This window comes from Glycine max, chromosome 18 (assembly GCF_000004515.6).
Source record: "Glycine max cultivar Williams 82 chromosome 18, Glycine_max_v4.0, whole genome shotgun sequence".
NCBI lineage: Eukaryota > Viridiplantae > Streptophyta > Magnoliopsida > Fabales > Fabaceae > Glycine > Glycine max.
Window position 1 is genome coordinate 50,428,649 of NC_038254.2, and position 27,772 is coordinate 50,456,420.

General features: G+C 37.6%; 1 protein-coding gene and 1 pseudogene across 2 annotated transcripts; both read right to left on the reverse strand.

Moving 5' to 3' along the window:
* Positions 1-1,711: 1,711 nt before the first annotated feature.
* LOC100791941 (serine/threonine-protein kinase STY13-like) lies at positions 1,712-6,578 on the reverse strand (annotated as a pseudogene).
* Positions 6,579-22,419: 15,841 nt separating this feature from the next.
* LOC100792993 (protein DETOXIFICATION 53) lies at positions 22,420-27,074 on the reverse strand. Of its 2 annotated transcripts, XM_041011732.1 has the most exons (2): positions 26,150-27,074; positions 22,420-23,917 (listed from the first exon to the last, which is right to left on the reverse strand). In XM_041011732.1, the coding sequence occupies exons 1-2, from the start codon at positions 26,279-26,281 to the stop codon at positions 22,532-22,534; spliced, it is 1,518 nt and encodes a 505-aa protein (XP_040867666.1). In that variant the 5' UTR covers positions 26,282-27,074; the 3' UTR covers positions 22,420-22,531. The 2 variants fall into 2 exon arrangements, with proteins under 2 accessions (XP_040867666.1, XP_014626194.1); XM_014770708.2 differs by lacking the exon at positions 26,150-27,074 and having other exon boundaries at positions 22,420-23,923.
* Positions 27,075-27,772: the final 698 nt, after the last annotated feature.

Sequence of the window (27,772 nt, forward strand, 5' to 3'; positions counted from 1 at the left end):
TAAATAATTTTAGGTTTTATTTTAAAAAATAACTTTAACCTACACATAAACTAAATTTAAATCAAGGAAGAAATTTATTTTATTCTTTATTTGCTATAAGTATTTATGAAAAACTTATGTAAACATCATTATAATCTGATAGGTAAAAATTGATAGAGAAAATAGACATTTTGTATTAAATTAAATGAATAATGAAGAAAAAGATATAAATAATTTCACTTAAATAAACAATGAATTACTTCTTGAAGTTGTGTTTTGTTTGTATTGTAAATTGCGTCATAATTTATTTTTTTATAAAAAAAATATTTTTCATAGATTAAAATAGAAAAATATGTATTACAAGAACTAAAATACTATTTAATCCTTAAAATAAAATATGTACGCATCCTTGGCCACCACCATCATTGGCAAAGCCCCACAGCGACTAAAGAGTGAGAAATCTGGTGGTTTGTAAGTCAATAATTGACATTTCAGTGGTTAAATTTGTGGAACTCACATTTGTGACGTGATTTTAGTTATGATGGTAATTTTTTTTATTTTACTTTTACATAATTTTAAAGTTTTTTATCTTAATTTTACGGTTTATTAGAAATAAAACTCTGATCAACCTCAAGTTTAATTGAAAGTGAAATAAAGTTCAATTAAGAATTATTTCCCTCAATAATTAAATTCTATTGCTATTTAAAGTTTTAAATCATTCAATTTTAACTTTAATATATTAATTATTTATGCTTAATCATTTTATTAATTTTAAAGCTTATCTTGGATGAGGAGAAGTGGAGCAAACGTATATCATAAAAAATATAAAATATAAAATATAAAACAATCATAGTTCATAGATTTAAGGCTGGACATTGCTACAGTCACAAGAAATATTCAATGGAATGTGCTCAATTTTTACCATTTTTTCAGTAGTTGGAACCATATTTTTCCAAATTATAGTTCTGGAACGCATATGGTTAGTTTCCCCAAAAAAAAATCTTAAATTTGCGTTACAATAAATTTGTGCACCATGATACCAAACTCCTACTAAAGTCGTATATCAGCAAAGATTAATACATACATTGACAAATGGAAATGCATATTGAGACAATCATTGTTCAATAGTGTTTAAATCTCGAGGCGATTAATATTCCAGAACAATTTTAAAATGTACTATCTTAAAGATTTTCAAAAGGAATAAATAAGAGAATCATTTTGTTTTAACAACTTCATTTTCTACAGGTTCTATACCACTTTCAAAATCACACCTTAATATGTACAACTATTAATAGAATACAGACGTATGTGGATGGCAGGTAATGCAAAATACAAAAAATTACTAAACAATATTCTTAATAAATTAATCAGAAATATCCCTCCATAAGAGATGCTGCCACACACAGTAGAATAGGCATAAACTTACCCTTGACTCCTTGAGCATCCTTTGGAAACAACTACTCAATAATTACCTTTTCTCAAAACAGGAAAATGTCTAAATTCATTTGTTTCTTTACAGCAAGATCTACTAGATAATGTAAAAAATCCTTTTTTCTCTTTCCTTAATCTTTCAAAAGTCTATGAACAACATTCTTTTCATTTATGGAACATGTTACATCCTTTTGGTCACCTTAGATGGTTACTCATGAATGTCCTAAAACTGTATACCATAGAATGGTAACTCTTTTCATCTACAACAAAAGGGAATTTTAAAAAAATTTAGCACTCAATGTTAGTTTTTGGTCCTCTTTGAAGAAAACAATTGGCGAAGAAAGCCAAACTTTCCTCTCTGTTTCGGGCAGAAAACTCAGTAATGGTGCCATATTACTTGTTGTAGCCATTACTGAGTTTAAAGAGAAACGCATTGAGCATGCGGATGATCTGACTAAAGCTTGGTCTCAAGTCAGGATCTTCAACCCAGCATGATTGTATGACAAAAAGAGTTATTATTCCCAAAAAGATATAGCTTTGGAAGTGTACAAATTAATATATTAGCGATAATGATTCAGCAAAATATATGATGTGAATAAGGGAAGTATGCATAGTATATCCACATATCATAGTAGAGAAATTTGTATCAAGTATTTATAACTTGAGACAAAAATGATAACCAACTGATTGATGAATAAGGACCTAGTAATATCGAATTTAATACCTTATATTCAGCCTGTAAATTGGACATCCCTTCAAACGTAATGCGGTTTGTTAGTAGCTCCCATAAAACAATTCCAAAGCTATATACATCAATCTTGTTGTTGTAGTGCTTTTTCTCTACCTGACGCAATGTGACAGTACTGTACAACTGCAAAAATCAATGCCAGGTGTCAAAACAAACTCCATGTATATATAAGCAAATTTATAATGCATTCTTAATGGCAGATTTCGATGCTCTAAAGGGTCCTAAATGTGTGCACTACTGTACTAAATAAATTACAGGATACTATATGGGAATTTGCTAAATGACTTTTATCTGCTCAGAAAAAAATTAAAGCCCACTTGATATACGAATACTAGGTCTTTTCTTAGGTAGAAATTTAGAGATTGAGTGGTCTTATATATATATATATATATAGTGCTTATGGGATAATAACATCAGAAGTGCACTCAATCAACTGAAGAAGCAAAACAACTATGCTACTGCAAATATCCACTCAGAAGTAATGCAGTGATTACACAAAATCAAGCAAGAAATGCTTGACACATATCAGTCTGATACTGATAAATTATTTTGTTCACCATTCTAGCAAAACCAGTACATCTAAACATAAAGTGTATCACTGCTGGCCTTTAGTATTATGTTCAGTCTCCCATTCATCTTTTATCATGTCAATATGTCAGTGCAATAAATCATCATTTTCAGTTAATAAACACCAAAATGTGCCAGCTTTATTGGAGTCACTGGTGCACAGTTTATAGTAGTAGTTGAAACAATAGCATCATGCTCAAGGAATATATAACATACCTTTGGGGCCATCCAACGCTAAGTTCCTGTTTCTGCGGTCATCATTTAGTCACAGTTTCTTCTCTTGCAAGACCAAAATCTGCAAGTTTAACAGACTTCTGGTTTGCTGCAAGCAACAGATTGTCTGCATTGTGACAGTTTCAAAAAACATAGTTGAATAGGAGGATACACATTTTAATACTAGAAGTCATCAATATATACTCAGATTTCAAACTATGACATCAATGTCAAAAGCTACTACCATTTGCTGTAATAGAGAAAAAAAGTTCAAATGAAGAAATACTAGCTAAGGTATGCTTAATTTCATTAATTGAAGAGATGATGTAGCAAAGATATTTTTCACAAAAGAGTCATGAAGAAGGTTGGTTTGGCAACAAAACAAAAATTATATATATTACAAGACAGCAGTGAGCTGAAACAACCAGGATAATTTATCCACCTTGTAAGTACTATAACAACAATTTTTTAGTCATTTAAGGACACTACAACCATAGAATCCATAACAAAATGTCTAACATACAAATTATATAATTACACATAATGTGCTATATATACGCAAAAGTACTAGGTTTCAAATCTCTGTGTATGATCCCAATGGCATGTAGCCAATCCATGGCACGATCAGTCACATACTAGCATTAAGGAAAACAAGCGCAATAATATATTTAACAAAATTACATAGGCTTCAATAAAACGTAACTACTCAGAAACAGTAAAGATCATTGCTACATTGGCAATCACCTTAACAAGGTTGTCATGGTGGACGCGAGACATCAAATTAACTTCTCGAGCAAAACGATTTTCAAGGGATGCTCTTTCTTCGGAAGTGCTCCTTCGATGCAGAACTTTGATTGCAACAATTTGATTTCCATACCTGGAAAATTATTAATCTAAAGTTCTAAACCACATAAATCATGACTCCAACTTCCAGCAATTTAAATCACTTGATGCACACATGTTAGCTCTTTGGCAAGTGTACCAAATCGCTCGTAGTAATAATTTCTCGATAAGCCGAGTGTCGTACCACAGGGATTTTGTTGCAATTATGTGAAGTACTTTTTAGTTTGTAAATTGTAAATTTAGTTAAAATAATCTAAATCTAGCAAGGGATAAGAAATTTAAAATTTAAAATAAAAGATAAAGATAATAGATAAGATAAGCTAAAAGATTTAAAGATAGATTAGAGGATAAAATATTTAAATTGCAATAAAGATAACTACTTCTACGAAATTCAGATAATTAAAATCTAAATCTACTAAATCTAATTGCTTACTCCTAAAACCCGACAGTAAAATAAGGAATAACTACTTCTAAGAAAGACCAACAATAAAAATAAGGAATAAAATCTATATATTAAAATCGCTAAAACCTGACAAGTCTAATTAGCCTAGATATATGGATTCTGGATTTGTCTGTTATCAATACCAGTGAACTAATTCTGCCCCACATCTATCCATTTACTTGCCCCTGATGCCTCACGATGACAAGCCTACCTTAATTACCTATCTTCCAAATGCCCTTTGCGAAGACTTAATAACTAAGATGCATTAGGATTACATTCTAGATGTTTGCTAAAGCATGGGCATTGGGGCATTAAGTCATGCTAACCCAATAATTTCTTTCTTTAATTGTTCTATTAAGCGTTACCCTCTCCCGAGTGGCCTAACCCTTAAAACCGATTCACGCATTCATTCCTTACCCCTAATTAGGCTTTACCCTCTCCCGAGTGGCCTAAAGACTAACAGAAAACAAAGTCCGATATGCAGAATAAGCAAGAAAGAAAAGCAGATAAAAGATACTGGAAGAAAAACCCTCTAAAAGATAACCCGATAATTTCCTCCTTTTAGTGTTCTCTTAAGCGTTACCCTCTCCCGAGTGGCCTAACCCTTAAAACAGATTCAAGTATTCATTCCTTACCCCTTATTAGGCTTTACCCTCTCCCGAGTGGACTAAACCCTAACAGAAAGCAAGTTCAGAGATACAGGATCTAAAAAGAAAGAACGGTAAATAAATAAAGAACCTGGAGGGAATTCCTCTTTTTATTGATAACTCTTGAAATGCTCCATACATCATTGGCTTTTTAGGCCTGCCAGGCCCTAGCTAGGGGGATTAGCCACTCATGGTCATGAGGGCTTTACAATGAGAGAAGGGGTGAAAGAAAGAAATAAGAATATAAGAAAAGGAAAAGGAGAGAACTGAGTGTCAGAGCTCTCCAGAAGTGTGTTCTTTTTTCCTAGGCTGACCCTCTTATTTATAGGTGCAAACTTGGGCTTGGGTCTTCTTCTGATTTTCTTCTTCTTTTTCTTTATTTCTGCTCCTTTTTGCTTATTGTACCTCTTTTTCCACATCTGCAATCAAAATTCAAAATTAATTAAATCTTTCCAAATTAAAGCATAAATAACTGCTAAATAATTAATTCTAAGTTAATTTTAGACCGATTTTCCACTATTAATTCACTATTATTTAGCAGTTATCAAAATCCCCCAAATTAAACTTTGCTTGTCCCCAAGCAAATAAAATTATTCCATTCTTAAGCAAAAATTTTCTCAAGTAAGTTCCAAGCATTCCAACACTCTCCATGACTTCAATTCCTTGATCCTCTGACTGGTCTCTTTGCATCTGTCATGATCTTAAAATAAAAGCATAAACACAAGAGCAGAAATAGGTCAATTATCTGGAATTCCAACAGGTCCGGCTTGCCTTACTTCCTTACAAAGCTGGTGTTTCTCTCTGCTCACAAGTGTCTGGTCAAGTGTTTGCAATTTTAACAACCTGTAAATAAAACTCAAGAGTTTTGTACTTCATCTCGGTTAAGGTTAGCCTTAATTACCTTCGGTGGATCACTAAGGACTTTTATGGCTTGTAATGGGGCCTGGCTAACAAAGAATCATGGTTTTTCTTGGAAATTCAAAATATAAGATTATAAGAGAGCATGCATTCCAAAGACTTGATTTCTTGCCAAGCCCTATTTCCCACTTTTAGCCCCTTTTGCCTTTAGCACTTTCCACTGACACCTCTCTTTTTCATTCTTGCCCTTTTTATTTATTATATATATATATATATATATATATATATATATATATATATATATATATATATATATATATTTTTTTTTTTTCTTTTTTTTTTCTTTTTTCTCTCTTTTTTTTTCTTTTTTTTTTCAGTAATAAGCATAATGACAATGGGCTCACAATTATTTAGAGGTGTTCTAGTGTGTGCTATTTCCTTGGCTACTTTACCCATTTGTTCAAAATCCCCCAAATTAAGGCCTTATTATCATTTGGAACCCTACTGCTCTCTTAGAATCCTACACAAGGTCAGGAATATCAATTTCTTGGCTTAGGGTTCTACTCAGAATAAATCATTATAATTCTTTTGGCTCAATATGGGTGCAAGGGATAAAATTACGTTGGGTTGGCTTTTTGGCTGAGTGGGTAAAATAAAACAAACATGGCCTTGATCATATCCACCTTAAGTAACTAATTTTAACAGTCCAAGAATGATGCAAAACTAAGAGTTTAAAAACAGGCGTTTTCTCTCACAATTAAGGTCACACTCTCACCGGGATAAATTCAGTATTAGCGTACCAGATGTGTCTTCACTCCATCAAGCTAACCTTTCCTTTTCCATGAATCATGTTTCATTCCTTGATCTGACTTTTGCTTCCAAGACCAGTGTTTTCCAATGACTAGTAGCCTTTCAAGTGTTGGACCTTTCAGAACAAACTCAAAATTGTCATTTCTCAAGTTATCATGCAAATTATTCATTCACGCATATGCTCAAATCTAATAATATTACCACTGCTTTTCATTTTGAACACAAGCTACAAGTATGACAAAATAACTTAAACTAGAAACCTAAAACATAAACATAAAACAAAAACATAAGGAAAAATAAAATAAAACTAGTGTCCTGCGCCGCCTCCCAAATCTGCCCATGGGCCCCAATCAGCGCCAGCCATGAGGTCTTCATCAACTGCAGGATCCTCAGCGGCGGCTCCAGAAGGCCCTTCCCCCCCTGTCAGTGGAGGGTTGGTCTCCTGGCCAGGCGACCTGCTGACGATAGGCCTCCGGAGTCGTGAGCAGCGGATCCATCTGCAAAACTACGTGAAAAAGGCACCAGAGATATGTGGGTAAGAAGAGAATGCAGAGAGAGAAGGGTGTAAAGAAAGAGGAAGCATAGAAGAAGAGAAACGAGAGTTTCTCAAATTAAAAACCCCCCTGGAGGCAACTGAGGGGTTGGGGGTTTCGAAAACTCCCCAGAGTTTATGACGTGCGCGCTTAGCGCGCATGTGGCCGCGAAGCGCACTAAGGGAAGCGTCCCTTGGTTGTCCCTTAGATTCAAAGATTCAAATTTTAAAAAACTTACCTGGGCGCTTAGCGCGATGTCGCGCGCTAAGCGCGTGGCTTCGTGCAGTCCACTTCAAGTTGCTATTGGTACCCCTCCTGTTGTTGTCTGCTCCTGCTGGGCCTTTGCTTTTCGTACCCCCTATTTTGTTGTTCGCACCTGTTGGGCTCCCTTTTTTTTTTTTAAAACAAAACAGAAAATAACAAATGCAAAATAAGGACAGAATATAATAAAGACAGAACAGAAAATACCTATAATAAAATGTTGGGTTGCCTCCCAACCAGCGCTTAGTTTAATGTCTTTAGCTAGACATAGAGCTTCTGTCAAGGATCTTTTAAATGCACGACAGTCGTCAACTTCTCTAATTGTCCTCCATTATAGATCTTTAAGCGCTGTCCGTTGACGATCCATTTCTTCTCATAATTTTCTGCTCGAGGGTCCACTAATTCTACCGCTCCGTGAGGTCTTATTTCTTTAATAATGAACGGTCCTGACCACTTTGACTTTAGCTTTCCTGGGAAGAGTCTCAACCTGGAGTTGAAGAGTAATACCTGCTGCCCTGGCTGGAATTCTTTCTTTTGTAACTTCTTATCGTGATACGCCTTCGTCTTCTGCTTGTAAATCCTAGACGATTCATAAGCATTCAACCTCATCTCTTCCAATTCCAGTAACTGCAGCTTCCTCTTTTCCCCGCATGCCCTATTATCAAAGTTTAAGAATTTAAGAGCCCAATATGCCTTATGCTCCAACTCTACTGGTAGGTGGCATGCCTTCCCATATACTAGCTGAAAGGGTGATAAGCCAATGGGAGTCTTAAATGCTGTCCTGTAGGCCCAAAGTGTGTCATCGAGCTTCAAAGCCCAATCCTTCCTTGATGATGCTACTGTCTTTTCGAGGATTCGCTTTAGCTCTCTGTTAGATATCTCTGCTTGGCCATTTGTTTGCGGATGATAAGGTGTAGCTACCTTATGTCGCACATTATATTGTTCCAGGACTTTTCTTAGATGATGGTTACAAAAATGCGTGCCCCCATCGCTAATCAGAGCTCTCGGGACTCCAAAACGGGAAAAAATGTTCTTCTTCAAGAACTTGATTACTACCCTAGCGTCATCTTTTGGTGTGGCTATGGCCTCCACCCATTTGGAGACGTAATCCACAGCTACCAGGATGTAAACATTCCCGTATGAAGAAGGAAGAGGCCCCATGAAGTCTATGCCCCAGCAGTCGAAAATCTCAACTTCCATTACATTTTGTAATGGCATTTCATTCCTTCGTGAGATTCCCCCTGTTCTTTGGCATCTATCACAATAACGCACGAACTCGTGGGCATCTTTAAAAATGGAGGGCCAGAAAAAACCCGATTGTAGCACTTTTGTCGCCGTTCTGTCCCCATTGTGATGACCACCATAGGGTGAACTGTGGCAGTGCCAAAGAATATTTCGTGCTTCTTCCTTCGTAACACATCTTCTTAGCAAATTATCATCCCCTGCCTTGAATAAATGAGGATCGTCCCAGACATAGAACCGTGAATCATGCAAGAATTTCTTCTTCTGGTTCCAATCAAATTCTTCTGGGATGATCCCGGTGGCTTTTTAGTTGGCCATGTCCGCAAACCAAGGTCGAGTGTCGGCTTGTAAGAGGAATTCGTCAGGGAATTCGCCTTTTACTTCTGGTTCCTCCTTGGTGATCTCCTCGTTCTTTAATCTGGACAAATGGTCAGCCACTACGTTTTCGGATCCTCTCTTATCCTTGATGGTGATATCAAATTCTTGTAGCAACAGGACCCATCTAATTAATCTCGGTTTTGAATCCGCCTTAGCTAGCAAATGCTTGATGGCGGCATGGTCAGTGAAAATGATGACCCTTGATCCTATCAAGTAAGACCGAAACTTTTCTAAGGCAAAAACAATGGCCAGCATCTCCTTCTCTGTAGTGGCGTAATTCAATTGCGCCTCATTTAGGACCTTGCTGGCATAATATATGGCGTGAAAAACCTTGTCATGCCTTTGTCCCAGAACTGCACCTACTGCATAGTCACTAGCATCACACATCAATTCAAAATCCTTGCTCCAATCTGGGGCAATCATTACTGGTGTCGTGGTGAGCCTATGCTTCAGTGTCTGGAACGCTGCTGAGCAATCTTTATCAAACTTAAAGGCTACATCTTTGTTCAGCAGATTACTTAGGGGCTTGGCGATTTTCGAGAAGTCCTTAATGAACCTCCTATAAAAGCCAGCATGCCCCAGGAAACTTCTGACGCCTTTGACATTCAATGGTGGTGGCAACCTCTCGATGACGTCTATCTTTGCTGGGTCAACTTCTATGCCTTTACATGAGATATTGTGACCCAAAACAATACCCTCTCGAACCATAAATTGGCATTTTTCCCAGTTTAATACCAAGTTGGTTTCGACACACCTTTGTAATACCTTTTCTAAATTATCCAAACAAGTGTCAAACGAGGGTCCAAAAACCGAGAAGTCATCCATGAAAACTTCGATACTCTTCTCCACCATGTCTGAAAATATGGCCAGCATGCACCTTTGAAATGTAGTTGGTGCATTACACAATCCGAATGGCATTCGCCTATAGGCAAAAACACCATAAGGACATGTAAAGGCCATCTTTTCCTGATCCTTGGGATCCACCGCGATTTGATTATAACCTGAGTATCCGTCCAAGAAACAGTAGTATGCTTGCCCTGCAAGTCTTTCCAACATCTGATCCATGAAGGGCAAAGGAAAATGGTCCTTTCGGGTGGCTTCGTTTAACTTGCGGTAGTCAATGCACATCCGCCAGCCCGTGACAGTTCGTGTGGGTATTAGATCATTCTTGTCATTCTTCACGAGTGTCGTTCCACCTTTCTTGGGGACCACTTGTACCGGACTGACCCAACCGCTATCAGAGATAGGGTATATGAGTCCAGCCTCTAACAACTTAAGCACTTCCTTCCGTACCTCTTCTTTCATAGTCGGATTCAGACGTCTCTGAGGTTGTCGAATAGGCTTGTAATCGTCCTCCATCATTATTTTATGCATGCAGTACGAAGGACTGATTCCCTTCAAGTCAGATATATGCCATCCGATTGCTTCCTTATGCTTCCTCAGGATGTCCACCAACCTGTTCTCTTCTGCCTGTGTCAGTGCATTACTAATTACTACAGGTTTGGTGTCACCCTCCAAGAAAACATACTTTAAATGCTTAGGCAATACCTTTAATTCAACCTTCTTTTTCTCGGGCAGAGCCTCTTTCTCTAATATCTCAAAACAGGCTTCTTTCTCAGGAATGACTTCTTGTCGATCCAAGTCTTCCAAGCAAGCCTTGAGATCCTCTTCTTCTTCACTGGTGAGACAGTCCATCTTATTTACTATTGCTTTTTCCAGTGAAGTGTGTGGTGTATCCAGAATATTGACATTATCGTCCCTGTCAATCTCTTCTATCTTGAAGCACTTCCAACCTTCCCGTGGATACTTCATTGCTTTAAAAAGGTCAAAAGTGATCTTCTGGTTGTCAATACTCAGTTCCATACTTCCGTTCCCCATATCTACCACACAGTTGGCAGTCAACATAAAGGGTCTGCCTAAGATAAGGGGGATTTCTGTGTCCTCATCGATGTCCATGATGACAAAGTCCACCAGAAAAGTGAAGTGGCGAACCTTGACCAGGACATCTTCTACCACCCCGTATGGTCTCCTAATTGAGCGGTCTGCCAATTGAAGTGTCATTCTAGTGGGATCAATTTTCAAATTCCCAATTCGTCGACACATTGATAAGGGCATCAAATTGATGCTTGCCCCTAGATCAATGAGGGCTTTATCTACCGCTTCTTTTCCTATAGTGCATGGGATGGTAACGCTTCCGGGGTCCTTGAACTTTTTAGGTAGCTTCCTTTGAATGATCGCACTACAGTTGCCTCCTACTACAATGTTCTCACTGTCTATATATTTCCCCTTCTTAGTGATGATATCTTTCATGAACTTAGAGTAGAGGGGCATCTGTTGTAAGGCTTCCCCGAATGGCATGGTGATCTCCAGTCCTTTAAATATTTCTAAGAAACGCTTGAAGTAGCGCTCTTTATTCTTCTTGGTTGGCACCTTAGGATACGGAAGATCCTGCGGCAAGACTGGCGATTCTTCCTTCTTAGCTTCTCTTGCCTTTTGACTCTTGGTTTTAGGTGATGAGATCACCTTCTCTTCTTCCTCTAGCTTCCCTTCCTCTTGAATTTCTTGTTTCTTATCCTCAGTTTCCTCGTCTTCTGTCATCGTTCTTGCTTCTTGAGCGTTCTTTTGTGCTCGAGTCATTACCGCTTTACACTCTTCTCTTGGGTTCTTCTCAGTATTAGCTCCAAAAGTTCTTGTGGGTCTTTCAGTCCTTTCCTGGGCTAGCTGGCCCAATTGTGTCTCCAGGTTTCTGATAGCTGCATCCGTGCTCTTTTGATGTGATCTTGTCTCCTGCATGAATGCCTTCGTCTCCTGAGTGAAACTTAAGAGTATTTCCTCTATACTGAGAGACGGCTTTTCCTGCTGACTCGGACCGTGACTAGGGTGTTGGTATGGTGGTTGAGGCCTAGGCTCCTTGTACTGATTTCCTTGATTTCTCCAGCCAGAGCCTTGGTTAAAGTTTCTTCCCTGGTTAAATCCTGGTGGTCCGTTATTGTATCCAGACGAGTTTCCTTGGTAGTAGCCTTGGAAACCTTGGCGATTAGGATTGCCCATGTAATTTATTTCTTGAGAGGGCTCATGTTGGATTGCGCATTGTCCAGGCTCATGTGTCCCTCCACATGTGGGGCATCCCTCTACTTGCATAACAGGGGAATGAGAAATATTCACTGCTTGCAGTTGTTGGGGCAATTTGCTAAGCTTCTCCGTAATAGCTTCTAGTTGTCTGGATATCAACTTATTTTGTGCCAGAGTTGCATCTTGTGTACTAAGCTTTAGGAGGCTTTTCTTTGTTGGGACATGAGAACGGTCGCGAAGGATAGCCTGATCGCTGGCTGCCATGTTCTCAATGAGTTCCATCGCTTCCTCGGGTGTCTTTAACTTAATTTTTCCTCCCGCGGATGCGTCCAGTAATTGCTTCAATTGAGGTCGTAATCCATCAATGAAGATGTTTAACTGTACTGGCTCGCTATATCCATGGGTGGGCGTTTTCCTTAACAATCCGTGGAAGCGTTCTAAGGCCTCGCTAAGGGATTCATCTGGGAATTGATGGAAAGATGAGATTTCTAGTTTCCCTTCAGCTGTCTTGGATTCAGGGAAGTACTTTTTCAGAAATTTGTCTACAACTTCTTCCCAAGTCCTAAAGGTGTTGCCCTTAAAAGAATGCAACCATCTTTTTGCCTCTCCTGCTAACGAGAAAGAAAATAGGCTGAGGCGTACCACTTGTGGTGGAACTCCTGCCATCTTAAACGTGTTGCATATTTCGATAAATGAGGCTAGATGCGTATAAGGATCCTCACTTGGGAGACCGTGGAAGAGGTTCCCCTGAATCAGCTGAATGAGAGAATGAGGGTACGAAATATTAGGTGCTTGAACCTTTGGCGGTGTGATACTTGTGAAGAATTCAGGAGTAGTAGTTTGACAGAAATCTTCTAATGTAACCCTTCGTACTGGTTCTCTGTCCATTTGAACGTGATTTGGAGATAGAGGAGGTGAAGTATCTATGTCTTGCTCTCTTCGTCTTCTTGCGGCGTTATTACGCCGACAGGTAGCTTCGATTTCTAAGTCTATGGAAACGATAGTAGATTTATCTCGCATAAAAACACAAGGTTGTACCTGTGTAATTTATGGAGAAAGAAAGAATGGGGAAAGAGGAGTGGTGAGAGAAAGATTGGCCAAAAGAATGGCCAAGAGGGAAACAAATTACAAACTGATAGTATGGCACTTAAATGCGAAAACAAAATCCCCGGCAACGGCGCCAAAAATATTTACAAACTTGTTAGCTCTTTGGCAAGTGTACCAAATCGCTCGTAGTAATAATTTCTCGGTAAGCCGAGTGTCGTACCACAGGGATTTTGTTGCAATTATGTGAAGTACTTTTTAGTTTGTAAATTGTAAATTTAGTTAAAATAATCTAAATCTAGCAAGGGATAAAAAATTTAAAATTTAAAATAAAAGATAAAGATAATAGATAAGATAAGCTAAAAGATTTAAAGATAGATTAGAGGATAAAATATTTAAATTGCAATAAAGATAACTACTTCTACGAAATTCAGATAATTAAAATCTAAATCTACTAAATCTAATTGCTTACTCCTAAAACCCGACAGTAAAATAAGGAATAACTACTTCTAAGAAAGACCAACAATAAAAATAAGGAATAAAATCTATATATTAAAATCGCTAAAACCTGACAAGTCTAATTAGCCTAGATATATGGATTCTGGATTTGTCTGTTATCAATACCAGTGAACTAATTCTGCCCCACATCTATCCATTTACTTGCCCCTGATGTCTCACGATGACAAGCCTACCTTAATTACCTATCTTCCAAATGCCCTTTGCGAAGACTTAATAACTAAGATGCATTAGGATTACATTCTAGATGTTTGCTAAAGCATGGGCATTGGGGCATTAAGTCATGCTAACCCAATAATTTCTTTCTTTAATTGTTCTATTAAGCGTTACCCTCTCCCGAGTGGCCTAACCCTTAAAACCGATTCACGCATTCATTCCTTACCCCTAATTAGGCTTTACCCTCTCCCGAGTGGCCTAAAGACTAACAGAAAACAAAGTCCGATATGCAGAATAAGCAAGAAAGAAAAGCAGATAAAAGATACTGGAAGAAAAACCCTCTAAAAGATAACCCGATAATTTCCTCCTTTTAGTGTTCTCTTAAGCGTTACCCTCTCCCGAGTGGCCTAACCCTTAAAACAGATTCAAGTATTCATTCCTTACCCCTTATTAGGCTTTACCCTCTCCCGAGTGGACTAAACCCTAACAGAAAGCAAGTTCAGAGATACAGGATGTAAAAAGAAAGAACGGTAAATAAATAAAGAACCTGGAGGGAATTCCTCTTTTTATTGATAACTCTTGAAATGCTCCATACATCATTGGCTTTTTAGGCCTGCCAGGCCCTAGCTAGGGGGATTAGCCACTCATGGTCATGAGGACTTTACAATGAGAGAAGGGGTGAAAGAAAGAAATAAGAATATAAGAAAAGGAAAAGGAGAGAACTGAGTGTCAGAGCTCTCCAGAAGTGTGTTCTTTTTCCTAGGCTGACCCTCTTATTTATAGGTGCAAACTTGGGCTTGGGCCTTCTTCTGATTTTCTTCTTCTTTTTCTTTATTTCTGCTCCTTTTTGCTTATTGTACCTCTTTTTCCACATCTGCAATCAAAATTCAAAATTAATTAAATCTTTCCAAATTAAAGCATAAATAACTGCTAAATAATTAATTCTAAGTTAATTTTAGACCGATTTTCCACTATTATTTAGCAGTTATCAACACACAAGCATACAGTTGAATAGGTACTCTTATATCGGGAATAGTTACATCATCGGAATAAAGAAAAATCAAACACCCTTTAACGAGAGCTAGAAATCAATTGTTCAATACCATGCAAATGTTCTTCTTGTCATTGTGGAACCTAGACATGTCAAATCAGTAGAAGGGGCAAAACCCCAACTTTGCAGGTGAAATTTGTGACATGTAGTTATTTACTGATTGAACCAACAAAGACTCACAGTTATTATTATTTACTCAACGACAAAAGAAAAAGTGATTTAGCTGAAACAATCAGCCACAACATACATTTGACTTCTTACTTCGCACTTAAGCACAACAAAAAAGCAAAATACAAAAATACTGCCAGCTAATGGGACAAAAATATACATAATGATGAAAAACTAAAGTGTAGAAAAATATCCCAACACTGTATGATCTGACATGACTTGTCAGACACTTACGGATCAACCTTCTATTGGATTAAATTGATTTTGTAGTTCTCAATGAAAGCTAGTGACATTGTATGTATAACTTAACTGGTTTATGTCATTGTTTTCATACCAAGCATAAATGTGAGGACCGGCCCTGTTTTCCTTTGTTTTGTGCATGTTTTAGAAATCTGCATATTGAACTGATGATGACTAGTGAGTGATGCTATATATTGGGCCTAGTACCATATGTTTAGTAATTGATTTTGTATGCTTAATATTTATAGTAGAAGAAAAAAAATGATTTCTAATTATATGGAGCACAAGATGTTCATCTAAAAAACATTTTAAAATTACTTAGTTAAATATTAAAAAAAAAAACCCTAAATAAAGTTATACTCAATTATAGTGATACTTATTTTGGTCTTGGTTTTTTTTGGTAACGGAGAAAAATAAAAGGACTACGAAACAAAAACAAAAGCATGGTCCTCTTGCAACTGGGCTAACTCCACTAGGGGGAAGCTGCCACTGAGAGTCCATATGCACCAACTTTGAACCCTAGGATGCTAGTGTGTCCGCAACCTGGTTTGCTTCACGAGGAACCTATGCAAAGGAAACATTACATTCTACTTTGGAGAGATCTTTCACTTCATATAACTACTCAAAATAGACATGCAGCCTTGGAGTCGCACTCTCCCACTAGACCAAAAAGTTGATTATTTCCTAATTATTTGACTCACAAACTACATCCTTAAAGCCCATGATCCTACAATACTGAAACCTGACCTTGATAGCCACAATCTCCGCCACTGTAGGATCACCAACGCCTATATGTTGGAAAAATCCAAACCTCCATTTACCCACTGCGTCCCGGATTAGGCCACCAACACCCATGCGATATGAAGGGGGGATATAGTTGCCATCTACATTCAGTTTTACTTGGGGCAAAATGGGTGATTGCCAACACTTAGGGGGAGAGAGATCCGTAATCCTGGATGTGGAGTGTTTAATCTTCGAAACCATCATACTTACCATTCTACTCACATATCAAATATGTCAAGTTGCCTACGAGAAAACCGTATTACACTGCCAATGCCACGCCCACCACATGACACCAACCATCTCCAGTGCATTTGCATTAGACAAAATTGTCTGTAGTAAAGTACGAATGTCACTACATGCCAGGATTATATGAGACAAGAGCCCCAAACGAGTCCACAACTCATTTGTGTGAGGGAAGTCTCGTATCACATGAAGATCAGACTCAACACCCGTTGAGCAACGGGGGTACAAGTCACATATGGGCAAGTGATTCTACACTTTCTTAACATTTATGGGCAATGTTGAGTGTGCCAGCTACCAGAGAAAATAGCGAAGCTTCTCTGGTCCAGGGAACTTCCAAATCTTCCTCCACAAAGGTTCTTTCAAGGACTCATCCAAATCTAAGAGCCATAAATATGTTGAGTATATACCAGAAGTGCTACCAGACCAAACAATGGCATCATCACATGTTGGTTGTGTGGGGAAATCAATCTCACTAATCCAAGCAACAATTTACGTTGGTATTTCAGTGCGTCGGTTAGTAAATTGCCAAGTTACATTCTGTCATAAGTCAAAGACAGTACAATGGTTGTCCATGATGTGGACGTACAACACAAACTGGCTCAGTGCACCCAAACCTGATCAATTTGAGTTCCATAGGGGTGAGCTTTCATCACCCAAATGAGGCATAAAGCCACTACAAAGATGATCCCGAGCTTTTAATATATTATGCCAAACATACGAGGCCCCTTTACTTGGAGGTATCATTAGGACGGAGAAGTGATTCAAGTATCTTGCTTTGATAACCTGAACCCACGACTTCAGGGGTGATTGAAGCAAGTCCTAGATTAATTTCCCAAGAAGCGAAACATTAATCAACCGCTAGTCTCTGACACCTAAGCCCCCATAAAGCTTTGGCTACGTGATTGTTCCCCAGTTGACAAGATTCCAACTACAACCCTCTCCCTTACCAGACCATATCATAGACCGACACAATTGATCTATCCTCGTGCAAACACTACAAGGAACCCAAAGAGGTTGCATGGTGTAGACTAGTATAGAACCTAACACTGACTTCATCAGGCAGAGTCTTCCCACCTTGTTTAGAAGCTTACCCTTCCAGCTAGCTAAACAATTTTGAACTTTCTCAATGACGTGATTAAACTTTGCTTTTGACACTATTCCCTAAAGCAAGCGGTAGCCTAGATATTTCCTTAAGTCACCCGTGCTACGAATTCCAAGCACGTGTTCCAACAAGTTCTTTCTCCCTACACTAACCCCCTTTGAAAAAAGAAACATGGACTTATGCAAGTTAACCTTTAACCCTGAGGCTGCAAAAGTCCTTTAGGAGGGTTGATACAACATGGGCTCGGTCTATAATTTCCTTGTAGAAGAGTAATGCATCATCTGCAAACATAAGGTGAGATAAAGTAGGTCCCCCTTGTGCTATACTGATAGGTTGCCATACGCCCTTGCTACACTGATCCTATATGTTGACCACGAAGAGATACGGTGACAACGGGTCTCCTTGGCGGAGATCGTGAGACTGTTTGAAACCCTTAAAATTAGAACCATTCCAAAGGAGAGAAAGGTTGGAACTGCACCCCCCAGCCCACATTATAAGCTCCACAATGATTGTCAGGAATCCAAACAAAACTAGAGTCTCTTGTTAAAAGTCACGATTTACCCTTGTTAGTTCCTCTAGGACAACTGCGGAATTTATCAGTAAGTGCACTGAGTCATATAAGTAGTATAAAATGGTAAAACCGAGTATCGTATTCATCGGGAGTTTGTTTCATTCAGAAAAACATCATGCAATAAGTAGACATTTGTGTAACATCATGAAATAGAAATAAAAAACAGGATATAGTTGTGATTCTAAAGATAACTATAAAATTCACTAAGTAAATGCGAGAAATAAATAGATGGTTAAAACGTTGGGCCTTTCTACTAAGTGACTTGATGCAATTGAGGGTTTTTCTCTATCTAATGTTGTTTCTGTGTTCTATGTTGAGGACAATTATCCCAAATACCGATGTCTCGTGTGAATGGGCTAATTCTAATTAAACTTCGTTCTCGGATCCCTCGTCGAACTTAGCCTAACCAAATAACATTAAGATCACAGCATATTAAAAACTAGAGTTCCTATACTTCGTGTTCAGACAATACAGTTATCTAGCCCTGCTCTATCCAGTTCTAAGGATTCAAAACATTTTCCAATGCTAAAAATCATAACTTTACACACAAATGGATGATCAGACTAAAAGCATGTAAGAATTAAGTGCAGATAAAAGTAGTGAACACATCAAAACAACATTAAATAAATACTAAAGAATCTAAAAATCACTCTAAAACCTAGAATCCTCTTGAAAGCTAAGGATTTTGGTGCTCCCTTGCCCTGTTACGTTGCTTTATTGCATAGGCTCTCATGTATATACCTATTTTTTGCCAACTTCAGCTTTTAAGGGCTTTCTGTCCTCGAAGGCTAGCTTAGAGCCATTTTCGCGCTAAACGCGAGTAAGTGATTTTCCGCTGAGCGAGCTAGACGCGCTTAGCGCGAAAGAAGACAAACGACTCGCTGAGCAAGCTGATGACGCGCTGATGCTTGGAAGATTCTCCCAACTCGCTAAGCGGACTGAGTGTCTCGCTTAGCGGATGATTCTCGCTAAGCGCACAAGTCTCGCTTAGCGAGACACCAGCCACAACAACCTTCTATTTCTTCATCTTTTCACCTGAAATTGAAGTTGAAAACACATTAATTGACATTGAAGGGAATATCTCTACATAAAAATCAAACTAAATCTAAAAATGTATAAACCTACGAAAAGAACCATAAATTGGAGAAAAGACATGATTTTCATAAAGCTTTTCAACACAAAAGTTAGTCATAAATGACGATTAACAACCCTGTCATAAGCCTTTTCGAAATCTATCTTGATGGTCATGAGTCCCTCCTTAGTTCTAGTGTGATGGATAACATGCATTGCTTCTTGGGCCAAAATAGAGTTATCAAGTGTTCCCCTCCCTGGGACGAATGCAGCTTGAAAAGATCCTATCATGATGTCCAAGAAAGGACGAAGATGATAAACAAGCACCTTTGTGATTACCTTATAAGCCATGTTGCAAAGGCTTATAGGAAAGATCTTCTTCAAACACACAGGTGATCTGTCTTTGGAATCAAGACAATTAGAGTTTCTAGCACCGTAGGATCTGAGTACTCACTAATAAAGGCAGTTGCTACCCATTTCCATAAATCCAAACCTACCACTCAGTAGTATTGCTTGTAGAGGAAGGGTTGGAAGTTGTCCGGTCCAGGGGCTTTGCAAGATTTCATACACATCACTGCTTGTCTAACCTCTTCCACTGTGACAGGCTCTGTTAGCCTCGAAGGTCCCTCATTCCTTAATTATGGAACAATATTGAACTGGACTGGGGACGATATATGCTCGTGGTCTCTCGAGAAAAAAGATTTCTAGTATCTGGCCACCTCTTAGCTCAACTCCGCAGGGTCAGTAGGCCACACCCCATCATCAAAGAACAATCCTATGATCTTATTCCTTTTCCAGCGAGTTAAGGTTTGGGCATGAAAGAAGTGAGTGTTCCAATCTCCAAACTTAACCCATTTTTCATGGGATTTTTGGAGCCACAAGAACTCCTCTTGAAGAAGAATTTCCTCGTACTAATCATGGAGATCCTTCTCAAGGAGACTTAAACTCTCTAAAACATCATGCTCAAGCGCCAATTCAGCCCCTTCAAGCCTGGCTTATACTTGCCTCTTCCTTTGAAAAATATTACCAAACAAATCCTGATTGAATTTGGACACGTCCCTTTGAACCTCCTGGAGGCTTTTGAGAACATCCGGAGACCCCCTGCCCCAAGTTTGTCTAACAACCTTTTCAAAATCCCTATGGGTAGCCCAGGCCACCTGAAACCTAAACGGACGATTCTGGCTCCTCAATGGCTGGCCTTCGGACATAATCAACACCTGACAATGATCACAATAAACCCTACAAAGGTTTTCCGCATAAGCTTCAGGAAATCGAAGTTGCCAACCTTGATCCACCAAAGCTTTATCAAGCTACTTCACTGTGAAGGACCCTAAACCACGTATATTAATCACCCTTTGTCTCCAAATCCATGAGGTCACATCTATCTATCACATCTTGGAACAACATGACCCAGATAAAGTAAAACTATCACCCGAACTTCAAAAGGTTTGGCGATTTCATTGAAATCTCCAGTGACCAACCATGAAGGAGTCACCATAGTACAAACCGCTTCCAAATAATCCTAACACGATTAAGGAGTCCTGATTTGCGAAGAAGCATACACCACTGAGCAGGTCCACTGCCATCCGCTATCCTCAATACTGAAAGATATAGCTTGTTGGCAAGAACTAATCACCTGGGTTCTAAAGGTTCTCAATCTATTCACAAGATGACAAATTTCATAGTTCAACGTCCCCTAGAACTGTTCCACAGCCACAAAATAGTAGTGAGTTTCCTGGACAGTGAAAAAGGAAGAACAATGAATTCGAACAAGCTTCCAAACCCTTCTCTGACCCTTAGCATTGGTCGTACCTCTGATGTTCTAGCACGAGATATTCATATCATTAAATGGATTCATAAAACTATTTAAAAATAAGAAAAAGAAGGAACCGACCTTAATGGCTCACAACAACATCCCTAGGCATCGACGAGGATCCCTCTTCATCGCCACCACCTAACGAAGCATGACTTGGTCCTTGAGACGCACTCACGACACCCTCCTACCTTTAACGCCCTTGTACCTGGTCAACGTTAGTCGTCCTCGCAGGCCCATTCCCATCCTTAGTCTATTGCGTCTTTGTGAAGTGTAGGTGGCCTTTGTCTTTTTGATTGGCTACGACAGCCTATTTCTGATTAAGAACTTCCCCAAGGTGACCACTCCTAAGCCTCCCCCATGATCTATACCCTTTTCCGTCCTTGGTTTCACACTCCACACCGCCACCTCATTGCTGCTTGGCTCGGTGGGTTGTGAATCATTCGAAATCCCATCCACCTCATTGCTCCCTTTAGACTGTTGACACTCCCTAACGACATGGCCATATCAACCACAGGATGAACATAGAAGGTGTAACCCCTCATATTCAACGTGATACCAGGACCTATTCAACCAAAACTTTCCCACCACTGGGATACTCAAGTCAATTTCCACAAACTCTAGCAAAGTGCCTTCTCCTCATGCTTAGGGTATTCATGTCTACGCAATAGGTCTCCCCATGGCTGATGCAATTATTAGGAGAACACTAGAGTTGTAGTAAACCAACCCTAGACCAGGAAAGTGTATCCAAACCACTGTCTTTTCGATCTTCGCTTCTGACGCGACAATGTTCGGCAACAAAGGACGAACAACAAGATAGTGATCAAACACCATCCAGGGCCCGCCACTCAAGACCTTCTCCCTGTCTACCTCTAAGTCAAAACTCACCATGTAGTACCCATGTGATATGTCAATGATATCAAAAACCCCATCCAATTTTCAGAGTTGATACACCTTCTTCTTCATCAACGTGAATTCGATACTATTGCCCAGCAGTTAGATGACTAGACAATTTAACCAGGGCTTGCACAAATGATCAAAGGCTTGTGCTGTGATAGAGAATTTCGAGAACAATTTGTCGTCCTCCTCGAAGTCCAACGACATTGCACCATCCTGAATCAAGTTTCGAGGTTGGGTTAACGTATATAATCTCCCTCATTACCTTGTCACTGACTATGGCATTGCCGCTCCTCACCGCCGCGTCAGTATCAGGTGGTTCCAATGGCACCATCGTGGCCTCTTTCATGAATGTTTAGCTCTCGCTATCTACCTCTGTCTTGTTTACTTACTAATATTTTTTGGTCTTGGTTAATCAAAGTCTAATGACAACTTGTCGATTATCCATCCTTATTAATTAATATTATCAATGAAATTAAAACAAAATTATAAATAATAATATATAATTAGTCACAAATGTTATACTCAAAAGATCCTATATATATTTATAATGGTTGGGGGAATTCCATAAAATCGAGTGTGGATCATGAGCTCAGGTATTTGTACCCACCTAATTATGATGTATTGTTATTTAAAAAATTCATCATGCGTGAATGAGTTCACTAACAAAGCTTTTCTTATGTACATCTAATTGAATATTACGAAGAAAATATGTTCTTACTTCCTACCATAATGAATGACTAATTAATGAGCAATGATGAGAAATCTCAATAACTAGAATTAATGCCTTGTAACTGGTCGTGTAGTTCTAGTGACTAGTGACTATCACTGCACAAAATTGATTTAAACATCTCACATATCAGAATCAAGGAACCCACTAATTTCCTCATCAGTTGCTTGAGCCAATTGCTCAGCTCTTCTACTTTGGTGCCCCCAATCCGTTTGAACCAACGTGTAAACCATCATACAAAAACATGAAATTTGCGCTGCCAACATTCCAAACCACAAGCCCCTCAATTGGTACCTGTGCATGAAAGCAGCAAAAACTGCAACCGGCAATCCAATCAAGTAAAAAGCACACAAGTTTATCCTTGCACCCACATAAGGCCGTGCAGTCCCAGACAAGATCCCACACGCAGCAGTTTGAGGCCAGTTTCCAATCTCACACAACCCTAAAATTGGAAGTATGGTTGTGACCATGTCAACAATTTGTGTCTCGTTTGTGAAGAGTTTCCCCCACACGTTCCTCACAATCAGCAAGAAAACAAAGGCTGAGAACCCTAATGCAAATGCAATGAAGAGTCCAATTGTGGCTGTGATTTGTGCACGTGAAGGTTGACCTGCACCTAAGGAGTGGCCAATTTGTGTTGTCAATGCAGCACTCAGTGAAAATGGGAACACATATAAGAACCCAGTTGTTTGAATTAGTACACCCATGGTAGCAACTGTGGTTTGTGGATTACTCAATAGGCCACATAGGAAGAGCATTATCTCATAGCACCACCACTCCAAGCACACTGAGATGCAACTAGGCAATGCTAGAGTTAGCAATGGTCTCCAATCATGGAAGGAAGAGAGAATAGTAGCACCTTCCCAAGGTTTTAAGGGTTTCTTTGACACAAGAAGATAAAGCACCAACCCTAGTATCATGTTTATGGAATTCAAACCTGTGGCTAATGCAATGCCTTTTACTCCTAACTCCAAATATGTAGCCAAGAAGTAGTTTATTGGAAGGTGTAAGATGGCAGCAAAAGAAGCAGCAATAGTTAATGGTGTTGTTAACCCTTGTGTTCTTAAAAAAGACCTTAAAGGGTTGAGATGAACTTGAGCAAGCAATTCTGGGATAGAGAAGACCATGTAAACTTGTGCAACTTTTGTGACTTCAGGGTCCTGCCCAAGCCAATGAAGGAGGGGTGCCATGTTGAGCCAAAGGAGTGAAATGGGGATGGCAACAAGGAGGAGGAGGCACAAGGTTTTGCAAAAAGTTTGGCTTAGAACTGACCATCTTTTTGCACCATATGCTTGGCAACAAATTGGGTCCATTCCCATGGTGAGACCCTTGAGGAATGAATTGGCAGTGATGTTGGCAAACCCTATTGCAAGTGATCCTCCTGCTAGCTCCACTTTCCCTTGGCGACCCAAGAAAAGCATGGAAATGGCGGATCGAGAGTACAGAAGCACGTTGGTCATCATCATTGGACATGCAATGTTGGCTAGTGATTTCAACTCTTCTTTCACCTGCATGCAATTCAAGTGCATATTTGATATACATCAGCAAAATGTGTTTTACACATTATGATGATAAATTAACAATAGCTTATTTTTACCAGTTTTGAATAAGAAAATTATTTTGAAAAAATAAGTGTTACGGTATATCATTACTCTTTCAAGCATAAACTCTCAAATTCGTTTCCTAAAAATTTGACACCAACACGTCAACATTAAAAATGTAAAACTTCTGTCCCATCTATGGTTATTTAGAGTTTTAAACCATAATAACAAAGATATTTAGAGTTTTAAACCAGTAAGAGCAAGTGCCGTAAAAGTGAAAAAATAGAAACAGCAATTAATTGCAGTCAACAGTAAAAAAGAGAGAGAGAGAAAAAAAAAAGTGACCTATATTGCACAAAAAAAGCAACACGTGTAAATGTGATGGGTGGCTGAACAATTTTTAGAATAATATAGATTAATTTCATCTCTAGAAATTATAAACGTGAGTAATATTAGTCATTTTTAGAGACTAATGAGCTAACTGTTTAAAAATTAATATGAACACTATTTGTCATTTTTAAAAGATCAATCACAAAATAAATATTTCTCACCTTATTTTTTAAGAAAAAAAATTAAATTTGACTCTAATGTCTCAATAAACTAATTACCAAGAAAAACTCACTAGGATAGTGCTTAGAGGATTTTGAGTAATATACATGAAGTTTCAGACTCAAGTGCAACAACTGTATATATATATATAAAAAACTATTTATTGAGAAAATTATAAACTTATAAATTTTGTAAAAGGCATAAGAAAAACGGGATCACGTATCCTAAAATCAAAATGGGGAGTAACAGATGCTTTAGGATTGGCGGGGGGGGGGGGGGGGGGGGGGGGGTTGGTATAGTTTCAATTTGCACAAATTAATATACTATTGAGTTACATATATTGACTGACTCTTTTAAATATCACTAATGATAATTGCATTTAATTTATCATCATAAAATTATAGATTTTGATGAAAGTCGTTAAGTAATACGTACCTTAGTGTAGTTTTTTTAATGTTATCTGTATATATGTATTTAAAAAAATAAACCCTAAAACGGGACAAATTTTTGTTTGCTTTTTAATTAATTCAAATGAGTTTACCTTAAATTCCGTGAAAAAAAAATTATAAAAGTAAAATACTACTACATATGCCAATATCAATATTGATTGCCTAAACGATACACATTGAGAGTAACAACAACGGCTTCCACCTTAAAATGTGGTTCTTGTATGATTCGACCAACTTAGCCAACTAGACGAAAGTTATGTTATATGTATTTCCAACCAATTTACTATTTTATAATCAAAGCCCTTGGTGCACTTGTGCTCACTACTTTCTCAATCCAAAATATAAAATGGAAAAAGCCATTTTCTATAGATGAAGAATTTCAAACATTGTAAGTTGTAACTCTCAGCTAATATTGCTTGATGGTTTTTTACTTTTTCTTTTTTGATAGAGAATGACTATTTGTTATGAAAATTGTTGTTTGAAAATAATTAACAAAAGAGAGTGAACTAATGAAACTTGTTTATGATAAAAATACAAGAGTAGTGATAGAGTGAAATAAAAAATTTCCACAAGTATCTGTGAGGGAAAATGAAAAAATCAAGAAAAAGATTGGTGGAGACTATACTCTATTCGACAACTGGAGATGGAATGAGAGAAAAATATAGATATACAACATGTTTGGTATGCGATAAACCTTACAAAAATTGCATAAAATACCGAAATGATACCAAAATTTAGTCAAATTTTCTTTAATTCAACACAAAATCAAACACATAATAAATTTTATTATATAATGTGATAAAAAGTGAAAGATAAAAAAATTACTAGTATATATTTAATAAAGTGTGTTGTATACATATGATATATAGAGATATCTATGCATCATGACTTGAGAAAATAACATGATGAAACCCTCCATCCATCAGCATCTTAACAACCATGGCCACGAGAGGCAGGAGCAACATATTAAAATAAATCTTTACAATGCTAAATAATTATTTATTATAATCTCTTTTCCGTACAACATTGACAGGATCAGTTTATTTTATTAAATTCTAAAAATTATGATATATTCAAACATTTTCACTTTTTGACCCAAAAAGGAAAAATAAAACAATCTTTTAAAAGTGGAATCATAGCAGCAGAAGAACTTGCAGTTGCAGAACTAAAACACACATACAAGAAGAGATATTTTACAAACCTCAGAGAGAGAAAGGGTAGGGAAAAGTGCCTTAAGGAATTGATGTAAGTGTTGATGAAGGCCTTCAATGAATCTGCCACAACAACCACAGTTTCTTTTTCCTTCACCATCGCCACCTTTTGTGCTTCTCATTCTGTTGATCTCATGGTACACTCCTCCAACCTTTGAATTTTTCACGGGGTTATTACCATCTACAATTCCTCGAGATTCAGCACCAATTTCAGAGATTGATTAATAATGTGCTTATATATATTATAGACTAAACTAAACTATATTATTATCTTCTAAACATAGGTTATTTTACATTATTTCTTTTCTAATGTTTATTTCTCAGCAAAATATATATTTGTTATAAAAAAATGGACAATATTGTCGCTACATTAATTTGTTTATGTAAAGAATCAAGTGCTTATGTGAAAAGGTAAATTTAATAACCATTTGGTATGTTTAAAAATTTGGGAAGATAATAATTAATGGGCTAACTCTTGAGAATTAATTTAACAAAACTGGGAATGTAATTGGAAACGAAAGCTGATATATCGATCCTTCCAAACCCCCAAAGAGACGAAAAAGAATAACTCAAAAAGAAGTGAAGGCCTTAAAAGTGATGTTAAAGTAAAAAAAAAAAAAAAAGAAAGAAAGAAAGAAACTTGTTTGAAATGGAGTTAGCTTGTTTTTAATTTGCTGAATGCATAAAATAAGATTTTGTTGCCCATGGAGCTTGCTGTAATATCATATATAAATAAATATATAAAACAAAAAGAAATTAAAAAAAAAAAGACGAAGAAGATGAAACCAAACCTTTATATCCAAAAAAACGATGTGTACCAACATTCAAGGTTAAACAATGTGTAACTGCAAGAGAAGATGGATACTGCAGAAAGGTGATTGGGGACTCGTTGAAACAAAACCCTTTCCAACTCGATCAGTATTACTACAACCCCTAAACCTTGTTGTTTAATTTATACTCGTATTTAATATTGATTTTCCTTAAAATAATAGCAATTTGTAGCTCGCTTTTATTGTTTGCTTCATAGTTTTTATAAAACAATAATATAACCTTTTTATATACTTAATTTTAACTTACTTTTTGATCCAAAAAAAAACTTACTCATCGATCGTTTTATTAGGTAAAATATGTATAAGACAAAAAAATTTATTAAATGAATTAATATGTGTACTCTTTCCACCGCTTGTGCACTTCTTTTTCCTCCTTATAATAATTAAACATTAAGTAGCAAGACAGCAGTATCGTACGTATACCTGCAGCTATCAGTTAGTTGTCAATATACAATAGCTAAATTCAACTTAGAAATTAAAAGGGTAGGAACATGAGAAGCATGATTAAGAATTGAGCTATTAGCAGGTGATGATGGGAAGAACTGCCATGACATGAGACATGATCAAGTTGCAAAGTAAAGGCACGTGAAGGCTTCAATTAACTTCCTTAATTAGCTCGAGCTATCTTATTAATTAACTGCTTTCTAGCTCGTTCATAATGTACCCACATGTTTTGCCACTTGTGCCAATGGATTTCCTTTCATATGTGTTTGTCATTAGGTTTATGAAAAAACAAGTACGTACTGTATTATTTACGGCACAGTATACTGTATTTGTAGATTG